Genomic DNA, 17,800 nt, shown 5'->3' on the forward strand with positions numbered 1-17,800 from the left:
TTTGATTTATTTAATGATTTCTTGCAAAACAATTTATCAATTTAATCAAAATAATTTAAACAATTATCACATAAGGAAACAATTATCTTATTAATTGATAAATATCTTCAATTAGATCAAAAATATAGTCAAATATATCATATAATCGGATTAATATTGATCTAACATGATAAGGTAACCATCCATAATCAAAAACAACAAGAAATCCTGAATATACCTCTGTCTGACGCACCGACTCGCCGAGTCACCCTCTAGAACTCGCCGAGTCCACAGTGGGACTCGCCGAGTCCATCAAGCAGAACACCAAAAATCGAATTTTTTCAAACATCTCAAGCATCAATACAATAGAAACCAATCAAGGCTCTGATACCACTGATGGGTTTTGGTCATAAGACATCCTATGTGCTCATACAAACTCTAATGCTTGGATCTAGGTTTCTCTATTGTACATGCATTGAATCCAAGACTATAAACCCTAATTCTAGCATATGGAAATCAATATTAACATATAATTAGGTTTATGATATTACCTTGATTGTTATGTAGCAATAACAATCCCAATTCCTCCTTGAACTGACTTTGGAATGCTTAGAGTCACAAGTGTCACTCCTCTAATGGCTTACAAACACCAAGAGTAAATGGAGAAGGTATAAAGAGAGAGGATAGAGGTAGGAATTCGTCCTTAGGACTTCTTGGGAAGGCTTAGACGAATTCATGATCCTTAGGGGGTTTATATAGGTGTAAAGATTAGGGTTTTAGTTCTTATCCTTATCTAGTTGCTTGCCCACCAAGCAACCATAAGATAAGTCTTAGAAACCCTTATCTTAGTCGAATTCTAAGGCATTATCTCCTTAAATTCGTTCACCCTATATTTAAGATAGTCCTTACCTTATTTTGTAACTATCACATAATTACAATTCAGCCCCTCTAGTTTAATTAATTACACTTGATCACAAAATTAACTCTTAATTAATTATTGACCAATATTAATTAAACAAATATGATTTCTCCTTTAATATATTATTCTTATAACATATTAATAAATCATAATAACCTCTATCTCTATTTATTTCTCCAATCAAGTTGCTTTGGTGAAGGCAACCCAAAAGGACCATGCACCATCGGGTCAAGTACATACCAAAATAGTTATGGACTTAGACACTAATCCAACAACAAGTTGTTACCTTGACCTTTTCTATCTAGATCTATGCATGTAGGATATTAGGGCTTTTCTAGCATGAATGTTAACCCTTTTTGGGTATGGGCTAGGATCTGAACTTGCAACTTCAGATCTGAGCTTATCTTGGCCTCTATAGTTATAAAGTCTCCAGATTTAGCAAGTATAAACCTTTCTTGTGGAGTTAAACCTTATTATAAGCTTGGATTTGGCATTCTAAGCCTTTAGAGCCTTGCATGCACGTAAAGTTTGCAACTTTATGTGATAAACATGCCTAGGGAAGCTAGACCTGCAATATGGAAGCTTAGGATGGCTTAAAAGCATCTAAATGGATAAAGGAGTTGAGGGAATCTACGAGTTGCATGGCCAACTCGGCGATTCCGATGAAGATTGCCATGCAAGGTTCTGCATGAACTCGGCGATTCAGCCAGGGGTTTCCCGATGTTTGGACATGCATGGACTCGGCGAGTTGCAAGGAAACTAGACGAGTCAACTGGGGGATTCACGACTTCTCGAGTTCTAGAAGGACCCGACGAGTCAGTGAGCTGCACTAGACGAGTCGAGTCAACATGGATTGTTGACCTTGACCATTAACTTTGACTTTGACCAAGGGTTGACTAGTTGACTTCTGGGGGTATTTTGGTAAATTGGAAATTTATGGAAATGGTCTTATGGTAAATATAGGTGGTGGAGTTCGTGGCCGTGGTTCGAGAGTTTGAGTTTATCACTTCGATTTGACAGTTGAAAGGTGAGTTATACTCACTATACTAAGGGGTCGAAGGCACCAATGCCAGCCCATTAGATATGATATCCTAGCAGTTGGTATTATATTGAGTATGAGTTAGTTATGCATGCTAGTTGCTATGCCAGTTTGGTAGATTAGTAGGATTGAGTGTGTTATTAACTGGCTATCTGTATGTGCATTAGTTATGTTATATATCAACATATTACGTTGGTTGGGTTGAGGCTGTATTATTCCGTGTGGTAGCAAACAAACCCTAGAGTATTCCAGATATGAGCTGAGGGTCGGGCAGGGCATGCCAGACTCATACTGAGGACTTAGGAGCATTCCAGATATAAGTTGAGGGCCTGGTGGGGCATACCAGACTCGTACTGTGGGCTCGGGAGCATTCCAAATACGAGCTGAGGGCCAGGTAGTGCATACCAGACTCATATTATAGGCTCAGTGGCAATCTAGATGTGACTTGTGGGCCCGGAAGGAAAGCCAGACTCACACTATGGGCCCAGGGGTAATCCATTCAGTAAAGTTGTGGACCCAGTACATGTTGTTATTTATATATGTGATATTTGCAGTGTATCGGTATTTTAGGGGAACTCACTAAGCTTTCGGCTTACAGTTTCAGTTTTTGTTTCAGGTACATCATATGATCACGGGAAGGAAAATGCGTGATCGTAAAACTCCTCACATTTATGACCTTGTTTCTGGGATACTCTGATATTTACTCTTTTGAAAAACAAGTTTTGTAACGATCAATGGTTTTGAAATGTTTTTTAAAGTTTAAATTTGGCATGATTTTTATGAGTGTTACAAAAAGGACATTTTCAGTGTATATGAGAAGTATAAAGCTTAGATTTGAAGAGTGGGGGCTTAATCCATTAAGATGGCCCAAACAGACTGAGGAACTCGACGAGTATAGTCAATTTGTCCCGATTCTGAATAGGGTAGAACTTGACGAGTCTGAGGAGGGACTTGATGAGTTGACTCACTTTATCACGATTAAGAGTAGCAAGGGAACTCAGAGAGTTAGGGGGATGACTCGACGAGTTCAGTTAACTCGAAGTGTCGACTTTGACTTTGACTGAGCGTTGACTTTCACTTTGACTTTGACTTTGACCAAGGTTGACCCATGAAGGGGTCTTGATGTAAGAAATAGTATCTAATGGGTTGTTTTGTGTAGGGCGTGAGTAGAGCCGATTGCAGTATCAGAGACATTCAACTACTTCACCCGACATTTAAGGTGAGTTTTCTCCTATAGGGATGGGTCGAAGGCACCAATGCCGACCTGTTTATGTATGTTAGTATGTCTACGGACTTCGGTCTGATGCTGGGGAAAGCCCGAGGAATGTTTGTATGCTTCCAAATTTCGGTTTGATGTCGTGCGGGGCCCGAGGAATGTTTACATGTATGTTTCCGAGCTACGGTTCGATGTCGGGTGGTACCCAATGAAGGAATGCATGTTTAGTTATACTTGTTGTCTTTCTAATACTTGTATGTGCCTGGTAAGGAGGTGAGTGTGGGCGGGGCCCCGTATCTCATCACTAGCTGAGAGTGAACGTGGTTCCATATCTCGTCATTAACAGAGTATGGGCGGGGCCCATGATAGGCGAGGCCTTAAGACTAGAAGATATAGTATTGTGTATGAATCCTTATGTACTAGCATGATTACATGTTATTATGGTATGTATATAGCGGGCGAGGCCCACAGACAGGCGGGGCTTGGTAGAAACAAATATGTATACCGAGCGGGGCTTGATACTAGGCATGGCCTGATACCAAGCGGGGCCTGATGCCAGGTCGGGCCTGATGATTGACTTTGTTCGATGTCGAACGGGGTCCGAGGAAGGGGAGAGGTCCCAACTTATGTGATTATGTGTATGGTATGTGGTAGTTAGGGGAGACTCACTAAGCTTCGTGTTTACAGCTTTTCAGTTTTGGTTTCAGGTTCTTCCGCAAGTAAGGGGAAGATCTTGGGATGACTGCATTGCACACACCATATTATTTATCCTAGGATGATTTACTCTGATATTTGGACATGTGATTTTGATACAATGTTTTGATATGATGTTTTGAGATACTATCACTTATATTTTTATGAGAAGATTGGGGTTACTATGGTTTTATTTATAAATTAAAAATGAAATTTTGGACCGTATTTTTGAGATGTTTCACCTTTATCATATAAGATTCCGATCAAGTTATCCTTCTAGAAACAACTTGTTTTATTGTAACTAACCAGTGACAAGGTGTCCATTTAGACACCAGAAACTACAAAACTACCCTGATCATCATAAAACAATCCTAATGACCATGTGACCCTATGCCACCAAGACCATACAGACGATACCGATTGTTCTTCAAAAGGATGGTTATGACTTGCATTTTTAAGAAAAGGTTTTTTATATTTTTTTTACAGTTATACTTATAAAAACATGGTCTCATTAATATTGCATTCATCAAACAATTCATGTACCCTTTTGTAAAAATCATATCACTTGTTATAAGGTTCTTTAGGTGTCAAATAAAACTTCATTTTATTTTCCATTAGTCATAATCAATTATAAACTAAAATTTGGTATTTTAAAGTTTAGTCGTAGAGCCGTTTTAAGAATCGGTAAGAGTCTTAAATAAAACTTCATTTTATACTTAAGACTTGGAATTTTGGATGAGTTCTAAAATCACAATTTTAAATCTCCTTTTAACAATCAAAATCTTATGACTTCATGAATTTGTAGAATAAACTCATTTTATTTTATAAACTAAACTTAATGCATCTTATGATAAAACTCATATTTTGATAAACTAAAACTTGGATGATGATGCTTATGTTTTAAATCTCATTTGACATGCATAAAACATAATATCAACATATTGTGTTATGTTTAAAATAGTAATATCATATATTATGTCGATTGTGTTATACAATTGATATGTTTCTTGGACTTTCTAATCACGGTAATATAAGTTCTGATGAAGTTTATGTTAGTTCATCAAACTATTAGTATAGGTATTTGAAATGTTCATTTAATATTTTTGATATAAGTTTTATTTGATATGTTCATTTAATATTTTTGATTGATATGTTATTAGACTTTTAATTAAGACGATGTTAGTTTTAATCAATAAACTCTCCTATAAATTCGGTGTATATTTAAAGTAGATGAGGGCAAGATGGTCCTTTTTAATAGACTGTAACATGGAGTTGATAACCTAACCATAAGTAAAAAATGGAACTTTTGTACCATCATCAACTATGTCATGTGTGAATAGAATTGTATAAAATGGAATGCGGTTTCTAGAATTTTTGTTTTTACTTTGTATTCTGTAATTTTAGTAGGTTGGAGCAGGGTCTTTTGTGGTGCATACCCTCTTAAAAGTTTTATTCCATTCCTCGAAATCCTTGGGATAGGCCTTCACATATGCAATTAGTTAGTTGACTATTTCTTGATTGAAATATGACCGTCTCTTTTGGTTTCATTCTATAATAAGCAGGTTCTTGTAAGTAAGACATTGGTTACATTTTTTGGAAGATTGAAAGGAGGATTCGAAAGCTTATGGAAGGATTTGGTCTGTGTATAATTGGGGTTGTTCCTACTGTTGCCAATTTTTACAAAGTTGAAAAAGTTTTTTACTTTTTCACTTGGTGATTACAGGTTGCCAGTTGTATTTAGCTAATTATTGCAATTATTTTGTAGCTTATTCTGATGGTTTGTGTATACACACTAATAGTACAATGAGGTAGCCTACCATTATTTACCATTACTTAGCATTTTAAAGCATTGTAGTTAAAAAAATCAACCAAATTCAACATTGACTTTCGTTTTATTTGTTTTTAAAGTACTAGGTTTAGATATCCACCAATTATGACATTCTACTTTCACTGGACTTCTTTCTAAACTATTAGGTAAAATGTAACCAACTTTCACCGTACGCTTCGCATAAAAAGAATTTAGAAAAAGTTAAAACATAACAACAACAAAACTTTGTATATCGTTTAACCATTCATTAAGTTGTACACAATCTATGTGAAATCTTTCATGACATAATACCAAAAAAAATAACAAAGAACGTCCTGGGGCAAAAGCTGGATTTTCTGTTAGTATGATTTAAACATTTTTTTTGTTTTAACATAGGTTTTTATTTACTCTGAATGTTATCTTTTGATGCTTATGTGTTATTTGTTTTTTGTCTGCAGATCTTCTTAGCCTCTTCTGTCTGCATGACGCAAACGATGCGCATACATTATGCTTCGCAGATTGTTTGTTTTTTTAAAGACTGCAGACCTAAAAATGTCTGTGCATCCTCTTTTTGGCGCAGATATGGACCAGAGTCTTCAAACCTCTTCAACCATCTTCTAGTCTAAAAAAGCACATATATCTTTATTTATTTTTTTAACTTAGATTTCTTACAATTTTATCTATTATAAAAGTTTTTTAATTAAAAAAAAAACTACAATACTAAAAGAAAAAGGTTTGGTGACACAATAATGACATTTGTGACAAATTTATAAATAAAGATTTAATTACAATAAGGTCATTGAAGTTGTTTATATAGACATGATAAAAAAAATCTTAATAATGTCTTATATTTTTTGTGTAAAATTTTATAAAACATTATTTAATACAAAATCATTTATTTCTTAGGAAAAATATATATACCTAGTTTTTAATTGATATAATAGAAAAAGTAAACTGAAATTTTTTAAAATTTTCATTTAAAATCAAAGTTTATTTCTATCAAATTTATGTATTAAATATTTTATTCCTAATTACAATGATTAGGTATAACTTTGCGACCAAAGTTTGTTGGTTTTTATCAAATATATACGTTAATCCATACCATTTTATTTTCACTTTTATACAATAATACATAAAAATTGATCTACATTTGTTAATTATCTATAATAAAGTCATAAAATTATTGAAAAACTCTTTTAAGTTTTTTTAAATAAGTTTAATTAGATTTTACTTTACTCTAATTGTCTGCAGATGTTAAAAAACAAATAGTCTTCTTTTTTCAGACTGCAGACGTTTGGTCCACATCTTCTACTCTAGAGTTCTGCGGATGTGGTCCGCAGATTGCAAACATTTTGCCTCAGAAAAAACAAACAGCACCTTAGACAACACAATTCGAGCTATAATTTATGCATGACTAGTAAATATGTTTGGTTAGTGTCTTTTAATTGTGAAGGGTTGTCTCATCATGAAGATTTTAGTTTGGTGCAGGTTAAAAACGCTAATATTTTAGCTGTGAAATGATTTGAAACTTTGAATATTCTGTGGTAAATTCTACATTTCAACTATTACTTTTATGTGGATACTATTTTTTGTAGGTTATTTGTAAACTGATATTGTTTGCACATGTACTTAGTTTAATGTTGTTGATTTAAATTAAAAATGTTTGACAAACAACTTAGAAATTTCAATAAGTTTCAAGCCAAAGTGTTCCAGGATGACGTTATTTTAAACCAAAATAAGTAGATATGTTCCAGAAAAAGGAACAACATAATCCTCATCTTTTTCGGTTGTTCCATTCTTGGTTTGGTATGCATGGGTTTGACGATGTCGTGAGGAGTTTTGGGCTACTCCTTTTCTGGATGTGGAAGATCCTTGGGTTGTGATTAAGAAAAAGTTGCAACTTCTTAAACATAAGATTAGGAATCCTAAGTAGGTGAAAGACTTTAGACCTATTAGCCTAATAGGGTGCCAACGATTATTGGGAAGCTCTTAGCTAAAAGGTTGGTTGGGTTGATTGGTACTGTGGTTGGAGCATTTTGCGTTTGTTAAAGGCATGAAAATCGTAGATGGTGTATTTATGTTGAACGAGATCATTTCTTGGTATAAGGCCAACTGGCCAAGTGACAATAGCTCATGATTTTTAGTTTTGGGCTATTTCTTTTTCAAAAAAACTTGTTATAAATAGTTAATTATAGGTTGACAAAGTAACACAATAAAGACCAAATTTATGGTTACTCTAAAAAAAATTTAACTAGCTAACATAAAACAATAAAAACACCGAATAAAACGAATGTTACAATAAAGTAACACAACTTATCCATATGTAGATTAAGATTTGCTTGTTTTTAGTAAAAATGAGAATTTAGTATTGTTTGAATTAATCTTTAATTAAATATTATAACACTAACTATAAAGAACTTTCCCAAAATAGTAAAAATGATCTTTATATCTCTCAATATCATTATACATAGCTTAAAAAACTTACATATTTGATAAAAATAGAGAAACTAACACAAGCTAATTGGTTTCATAAATTTACAATACAAACATGCAACAAGAACCATAAAAATAACACATTACAATAATCTACTTCAGACCTCTCGAGCCTGGAATATCGATCCACGACAGTTGAATCTCAATCTCCCCACATTCAACATTCTGCAGTCTGAGAACCATCTTTTGAACAGCTTTTCCATCGGTCCATATAATCTGGCTTTCTTCAGACAGACAGTTGGTCCTTGTCGGTTTAACAGTCGTGATGATTGTTCCGTTTGGAAGATTATTCAAACGCATCTTAATTGCTTCTAAGAATGGCTGGATGTCAAATACAGCATCCCCCATTTTGTCATCGAGGCTAAACGTATCCCTATCGTAAACTTCCTGCAATATTTGCAATTATTCAAACCATGAGGGTGTGTTTTGAAAATATTAGAAAATTTCACCACACAATGATAAAATAGACAATATACAATCAATCAGCTCTCTGACTTGTCATTGTTGCGGAATACTATAGAGTCACGGAGTTGAGTTCTACAAAGTAAAAAAAAATGTTTGGTTGCCAATTTTCAAACTTATTTATTAAATCAAATAAATAAAAAGTTATTTTTTCCTCAATACATATGTGTTCTTTTACAATCTTTTTTGTTTTTTGTAGCCTACATTATATTTTTTATTTTGTTGTTATTTTATCGTTAATAAACAAGAAAAAACGATATTATAGTAATAAGCTATATATAAATATTAAAAACATTTCTTTTATGTTATTTTGAGTTACAAAAAAAATCAATACTTATTTTTGGAAAGAATCTTAACACTGTTTTAATGGCATAGATATAATAAGTTCTCAATTTTATTATATTATATTTTTAATATTTAATAAATAGTCAAAGGGTTATGTCGATTAGAATATTTTTTTACGACTTTAATTAGTGACGCCGGCGGCAAATTAGGCAAAGATTTAAAGGAAAATGAAATATTATATTCAATTTACTCAAATACCCCCCCCCTTACCTTTTATACAAAAAATTAAAAATAAAATAATTTTATAAGACATGTTGAGCACATCACAATTCACAAGTTTCAATCTTTTCACACAATTAGCGACCTAAATAATTTAAACCACAAACAAAGTTCATTTCAAGATTTTATTACATTTTCTAGTTGAAAAAAATAAAAGATGTAAACTGTATTATCTAATTAAAAGATCAAACTAATTAAATCCCACGAATTATGTCATCAAATTAGTTAAAGATCAACGAATTTGAACAAATCCAGAGTAGTTTCAAGCTTTATTTGCAGGAAACGAAAAACAATGTACAACTAATAGAGCATATAGTACAAGCAGCTGTAAATATCACGAAAACGAAGAACTTACAAGTTTGACAGGGAGAGGCTCTGCTACAGAGAGAGTCAAAGCTTCATCCCAAACAGGATTGATGTTGTTCTTCACCACTCGAGTTTTCAATTTCTGAATCATAAATTAGCAAAACAGGAAACAGTTAATCTCTAAACTTCACAGATTTGCAGTAATTCATTACTCCTGAAGTGACGCCGTGATGGGCGGATCAGCTAAAGTAGGCGATAGCAATCAATTTTACTCCGCCGCCGGCGATAAAAATCATCTCAACCGGAGGAATAACAAAATACAAGTCATGCAATGTGAAATGGAATGGAAATTCAGATAGAATCGAGTACCTGTTTACCCATTCGAATAACGACATAAGGATCACTGCTACAGACATCTCGAACAGCGAGATTTACGCCTTTGTGAACATGAATCCTAAGCAAACCCAACAAGTGCTCCATGAAGAACTTGATTAGCTTTTAATAACTAAACCAGAACACCAAATGAAAAACGCGTATAGATGATGAATAGAGAGAGATCTAGAAAAGTTGAATTGGAGATTTTAGGGTATATAGGGTTGTATAAATAGAGATTGAAGAGAAAGGGGTAGAAGACGAGGTCTAGTCAGGTACGTGTGTTTTGTTTTTGTTTATTTAATTGGATAATCCACCAATTATGATTAGAAGTTAGAACCGGGTCTTGTTAAGGAAAGTGATAACCCGAGAACCGCATAATTACGATTGGCAAATGCAAATGCAAATGGCAACTGGCAAGTGGTTGTGGCCTGTAGGTTGTTTGGTTACGTTTGGTGGGGTTGTGGGACAATGCACAGCCTTAATGTAACATCATAGTGATATTGAAAAAAACGGAGTAATTACACGAATGGTCCCTATGGTTTTGGGTAATTTACGTGTTTAGTCTCTAATTTATTTTTTTAACTCGGAAAGTCCCTATTGTTTGTTTTTGTTATGCGCTTGGTCCCTACTATTTGTTTTTGTTACGCGTTTAGTCTCTATCTTACATAAAACGGCTATTATTTAAATAAGAAAAAATGATGGAGTAGGTAAGGTAAGGTGAAGGGGTGGAGTTGGGGGTATGTTTATTTAAATAAATTAAAAAATTAAGGGCAAAATAGTTTTTTTAGATAAGATAGGGACCAAACATGTAACAAAAACAAACAGTATGGACCTTCCGAGTTAAAAAATAAGTTAGAGATCAAACACGTAAATTACTTTAAACCATAGAGACCATTCGTGTAATTTACTCAAAAAAATGTTGTAATAGTAACATTATAGTGGTATTGACAAAAAACGTTGTAATAGTAACATTATAGTGATTTTGACAAAAATGTTTAGGCTATCTAGAAATGTAATTAAATTAATAATTTTTTTTCCTGGCAAAATAACCGACTCCGGAGCACCTTGTTCAGGACAATAGTATAATCGTCCTCGAGAATAGGTGGCTGGAGTAGAGCTGGCTGATAATGTGTGACGTATGTGGTCCGAAAAATAAAATGAAAATTTTAGACATAATTTTCAAAAAGTATATTATGGATGTATTTTTAATAGAATTGACGTAAATGAGTTGGGTAGCTCGTTTATGCATGTATAAATATATGTGCATCTCTTGGTTAAAAGTTACATTTTTTTTTGATCGAGAGTATCTCCAATTAAAAATAAGTTCATCTAACATAATAGATGAAGAAAGATTTCTCATCTTACCTATGTAGTTGTTTCAATATGGAAAAAAAACAAATTTGGATACAATTTCATATATTAAAAAAGATGTTAATCGGCAGTAGCGAATCTAAAATAGAAAATCACATTATTCTTAATAAGATGTCTTTTAAAGTACGAAAAAACTATATTTAAATTGCCAAATTTTAAATACAAATAATAAGTTTATTGTGGGATGATCTAAGTTTATTGTGGGATGATCCGAGCTAAGTACCATTCTTTAGGAATGAACCAATTTAAGTACTTTCAATATTCTCAAGAAAATATATGTGTTATCTCATTCGATTCATTTCTCAAAAGCTAACAAGAACACAAATACATAATTTTTTTATTGATTTTTACAGAATGTTATTAACACGTTGGTCTATTACAAGTTTACAAATGAAAATTAAGGTTTTTGTTGGAGAAAATGAAGACAAAATTGAAACTATAAACCACTTATCATAGTTTGTATAAGACTATTGCAAAATATTTTAGTAAGTTAAAAACACTCATCAAATTAGGACAGAAAGCAAGTCTCCAGGTTAAAAAAAAAACACGCTTACAAAATGAACTAGGGGTAAACTTTTTGTTTATTTTAACTTTTCAATGAGATAAAGTAGGTCCTAAAAAATTTTAAAGGTAGATCATATATATATATATATATATATATATATATATATATATATATATATATATATATATATATATATATATATATATATATATATATATATATATATATATATATATATATATATATATATATATATATATATATATTTTCTAACTATCTATTATATGTATGTAGGATTGATTCTGGACCAATCATTTTAGTTATTTTAAGAAAGTAGTTAATGCATATTAGATGTTAAAAATATAATGAGCATTAATTAGAACTTCAGAATTTAATATGCATTAATTTCTGAAGTTCTAATTAATGTTCATTATATTTTTAACATCTAATATGCATTAACTACTTTCTTAAAATAACTAAAATGATTGGTCCAGAATCAATCCTACAAGTACACAATAGATAGTAAAAACATTTGAACCTAATTCTCTCTCTCTCTCTCTCTCTCTCTCTGTATATATATATATATATATATATATATATATATATATATATATATATATATATATATATATATATATATAAAGTTGAGATCGGTTGAAAACTCATTGTTTCCCGAGAACCCGAGAACTAAAAGTGGAGCGTTAGATCAAAACTAATTCATTAAGGATATGATCGTAATCTTATCGATTTCACTTAATGTTTAATTTTTTGTGTTATTCTACATATTAATAGAAATGTCTAAAAAATTACATAATAAATCAAATTTTCGGATTTTTTTTAAAAAAAAAAGTATTTTTTAATTTTTTAAAGAAAACATGAATTTTTGAAAAAAAAATTCAGTTTTTTGCAGATTTAAAAAAAATTAGTATTTTTCATTTTTTTAATAAAATTGTCAGTTTTTTTTTTTTTTTTTTTTTTTTTTAAAGTGCAGATTTTTTGTTTTTTTATAAAAAACATGAACTTTTGAAAAAAAATTGAAAAAAATATTTTTTTAAAAAAAGTACATTTTTTAAAAATCATTTAAAAATCAATAAAAAAAACTAGAATATTTAAAAAATACTATATTTTTTTAACCAAAAAAATCAACATTTTTCATACATTTATGAATATTTTTACAAATGTATATATGCATATTTGATATACTATAATATTTGTAAGAAAATCATAAGAAAACTCATTTTATTTACTAATCTATAAACAAAATACAATAAATATTTTATTCGATAAAATATAAAATATAATAAACAAAAAAATGCTACAAATTTTCAAAGCATTTTAATGTCTTCGTGTCAATATTTTCATATTTTCTTCAATTTATCAATTTCCACCTCTTCTATATTCACCGCAATTTCTTCCAAATCTACAAGAAAATTAAAAAGAATCTGATTGATGCGAAAACACTCACAAATATACATATGCGATTTACATGTGAATTATATGTAATTCATATGTGAATCACATGTAATTTATATGTGAATCACATGTAATTCATATGTGAATTTCATGTAAATCACATGTAATTCATATGTGATTTACATGTGAATCACATGTAATTCATATGTGATTTATATGTGATTTACATGTGTGTCACATGTGATTCATATGTGATTTACATGTGAATCACATGTAATTCATATGTGAATTACATGTGAATCACATGTAATTCATATGTGAATTAGATGTGAATCACATTAATTCATATCTGAATCACAAGTGAATCACCAAGTTAGTATGAGAAAAAAGATGTACATGTATAGATACCAAGTTAGTAAACAACTATGTGAAAAAAATATGTACATGTATAAATAGACACCAAGTTAGTACCTATATACCTGCACACTCCAGGTTGTTTATTGGTTCTAGAGATAGTATTACATTTGGAGCTGGGGTGATTTCTATTTCTAGAGCCTACCATAAAACAATGTTATTTTGAAAAAAAATATTTTTCAAACAAATAATCAAAAACAAATTAAATAATACTATATACTTGCATATTGCCTCTGTTGATAAAAGTTCAGATGCCGAAATGTCATTCGTAACAAATTTCTAGGATTAGTATCAAATCAAATAATATTAAATGGTTCTAAAAGAAACTTTAACAAATACATGACAAAATCAAGGTAAAAGATCCAAATCAAACCTAGATATATACAATAAACCACCTTCAAAATAAAATAAGAACCAATATCACTAGCATATAGACAAAAAAGAATATATCAAACAGTAAAATTGTATTTCAAAACATCAAAATCAGGAATCAAATTGTTAGAGACACGAGAAGGAAGAAACATATTAGTAAGAGCGAGTATCCCAAGCCCTAGCAGTGTCATCAGACGTGCTTATAAGGTCCATCAAAGCTGAGTGAATGCCCACATTTTGTGCACTGTATTCACCTCGATTAGATCGATGAAGGAACAATATATTAGTTCAAATCTAGACAAAATCGTGGATGTGCAAAGGTTGTACATTATGATATGGAAATTGTACCATTCAACTCTTTTTGGATCAATGAAGGATGAAAAGCAATGAGGGGTGACCTGAAGCAAGAGTAAAGAAAATACATCACAATTATGGATACAATAGGGGACAACTTTTTCAAATAATCCATCTTAGTGCACAAAGAAATTCAAACTTTTTTTATGGATTATGGTGGGACCTTTGACTTTATAAGTATAATATACAACACAGTTAGATTTTAAACAACTGATCATGATTTCACGATTCATCTACGCCTTTCGTAATTCATACCAGATTACAATATTAAATTTCATGATAAACAAATAGATTATATATAATTAAAGTGGAAGATCGAATTTGTATAACCAAAAAAATAAGAACATCAAAGAGTTATAAAAATTACCAGTGAAATTATCAAAAACTTTGAGGGAAGAAATCGATTGAAGAATCGCTGGTAGAAATCGGCTTGGAAACCGATTGAAGAAATTGATTTCATTTACAATGAGAAAACAATTGTAGCAGTCGTTTTGATGCGTGAAGTCCGATGGTCGAAGGAAAGCGATGTTGATCTTGGAGATGTAATCATCGAGGAGCCGATGGTAACAGACGGGAAGTTAGCGTTCACTAGCAGATCTATCATCGAAGGTAGAGTAATGGTTACCGATCAGTTGATTGATTTTTCTATATTTAGCGATTTCTTTCTAGATCTAGATGAACATGTGAGAGACAGAGAATAACGTGAAGAGATGTGAATCGGTTGTCGAAGATGAGGTTGCGATCGATCCTCTATTTGAGATCGGGCAAAGGAATCGCCATCTCAAAGGCAGAATGTCGGTGAAGGAATGTGTTTATGTGTGTATAGGTGCGTGAGAGATAAAAGAAGAATAGGGACGATGGTGACTGAGGTCGATCTAGGGAAGATGGGTGAATCAATGAAGAAGACGACGTGAGTGAGAGAGAGAGACACAAATGAGATATTTAATCTGGGGAATTAAAATAGATATTTGATTCCTAGAATGTCCCTGATTCATTTTAAAAACATACCCCCAGTCTTATTTTGTCTATGTATTTACAAAGTTGCCACAATGCATCTTGGCCATCCTTTTTTTTATCCAACGCTCCACTTTTAGTTCTCAAGTTCTCGAGAAACTATGAGTTCTTAAATGATCATTCCTATATATATATATATATATATATATATATATATATATAGATATATATATATATATATATATATATATATATATATATATATATATAGAGAGAGAGAGAGAGAGAGAGAGGTGCGTCATTGGACTCACCTAAGCATTTCTTAAATTTGCCCTTGCTAATTGGTTGGAATTATTATTTCTTGTCTTTGGTTACGTGGTAAAGATTTTGTTTTAATACAAGACTAATTTGCTTGAAATTTTTGTTGCATCAATACTGTTATGGTCGATGGTCCAAAAATTTATAGATTCAACAATTTATAATCTGCATATGAACGTTGGTCTTTATCGTTGGTTCCCATTTCAATGAAACTATGTAAACACCATGTTTTTTTTACGTTTTCCACTAATGGAAATGACTAAATCTTTCCTCTAGCCTCTGGAGTGAAATAGCACATAGTGTGGAATAATGATCATGTTTTTAATGAGGTTGAATGAATGCCTTGGGTTTAGCCGTTTAGGGGTGGGGGGTGTTGAAATTTAACCATCATATCTTACTAGGCGAATACCCGCGCGTTGCGCAAAAACACCTATATAGTTGAAGTCTTTACAAATATATGATTTTTTAAATATAACAATAACGTTGTTGTTAAATTTGATATAATAATTTGTATATAATAAATTGATATAATATATTGATTATTTTGAATTATATGATAATATATACATTTATTATAACTTCATAATCTCAATCGTTTGAATGACTTCTACCCGCGAGTTACACATGAATAAAATTAAATATAATATATGATTTGATGTTATTTATAGTTGTTTTTATTGTTAATTAATTTTTTAAGATTTATTTGCTTAATGTTTTAATTTCTATCATTATAATTATTTAATACTTCAAACATTGTTTTTTTTATTTTAAAGCTAACAATATAATCATTTATATAGAGTTATTTTTAACTATTGTTATTGTAAGTTATTTTAAGCTATTTATTTGGAAAGTTTTAACGATTATAAAAATATATTTAAGAAATATTTTATTTAAATTGAAATTACAATTTAGTTTTTGCTTTTATCACTTATAACTATTTACAAAATATTCTTTAGTTTTTTTAAATGGAACTGAAATTTATATTTGAGTTGACATTGTAATGCACAGAAACACCTATATAGTTGAAGTCTTTACGAATATATATATTTTAAAATATAACACTAACGTTGTTGTTAAATTTGATATAATAATTCGTATATTAATTTGATATAATATATTGATTATTTTGAATTAAATGATAATATATAAATCTATTATAACGTCATAATCTCAATCGTTTGAATGATTTCTACTCGCGAGTTACACATCAATAAAATTAAATATTATATATGGTTTAATATTATTTATATTTGTTATTTTTAACTAATTTTTTAAAATTTACTTGCTTAATGTTTTAATTTCTATCATTATAATTATTTAAAACATCAAACATTATTTTTTGATTTTAAAGGTAACAATATATTCATTTATTTAGTGTTATTTTTAACTATTTTTATTATAAGTTATTTTAAGCTACTTATTTGAAAATCTTTAACGATTATATAAATATATTTAGGAAATATTTTAGTTAAACTGTTATTACAATTTAGTTTTTGCATTTATCAGTATAATTTATCACTTTTAACTATTTACAAAATATTATTTGTTTTTTTTAGTGGAACTGAAATTTATATTTAAGTTGACACTGTAATGTTATATTTAAATTAACAATTTAAGTATTTTGTCCAAACTGTTCAATAATTGTAGCTTTAAACTGATAATGGTTTACATGCAACAACATTTTAAATCTAATAAATTAATTATAATATGTTAAAACTTAAAAACATAACTTTATAAATAGAAATAAATATATTATTTTAAAATTGAAATTTAGTCTATTTATGATTACACTTTAGGTTTGATATTTATTTAACCTTATTAACCAACTTACAATCATTATTAGAAAGACACTACAATTTATTACTTTTAACTATTTATAAAATAATGTTTGGGTTGTTTAAGTTAAATAAAATTTATATTTAAGTTGAACCTATAATGTTATATTTTAATTAATAATTTAAGTATTTTATACAAATTGTTCAAAAAAGTATACCTTTAAAATGATAATGGTTTACATCCAACAATATATTAAAACTAATAAATTAAGTATAATATGTTAAAATTTAAAAAACATAATTTTATAAGTAGAATTAAAGATATTATTTTAATATTGAAATTTAGTTTATATATGAATATACTTTAGATTTGATATTTATTTAACATAATTACCAAATTATAATTATTATTATAAAAAAATTGAAAAGTCATAGGAGTTTCAAATGAATATGGTGAAAGGAAAAAAAAAT

At 30.1% G+C, this 17,800-nt stretch overlaps 1 protein-coding gene across 1 annotated transcript; it reads right to left on the reverse strand.

Moving 5' to 3' along the window:
- Positions 1-8,081: 8,081 nt before the first annotated feature.
- On the reverse strand, positions 8,082-10,220 carry LOC111876846 (protein C2-DOMAIN ABA-RELATED 4). The gene is made up of 3 exons (XM_023873414.3): positions 9,848-10,220; positions 9,528-9,620; positions 8,082-8,533 (listed from the first exon to the last, which is right to left on the reverse strand). The coding sequence occupies exons 1-3, from the start codon at positions 9,956-9,958 to the stop codon at positions 8,240-8,242; spliced, it is 498 nt and encodes a 165-aa protein (XP_023729182.1). The 5' UTR covers positions 9,959-10,220; the 3' UTR covers positions 8,082-8,239.
- Between the last annotated feature and the right edge of the window lie 7,580 nt (positions 10,221-17,800).

This window comes from Lactuca sativa, chromosome 4 (assembly GCF_002870075.4).
Source record: "Lactuca sativa cultivar Salinas chromosome 4, Lsat_Salinas_v11, whole genome shotgun sequence".
Taxonomy (NCBI): Eukaryota; Viridiplantae; Streptophyta; class Magnoliopsida; order Asterales; family Asteraceae; genus Lactuca; species Lactuca sativa.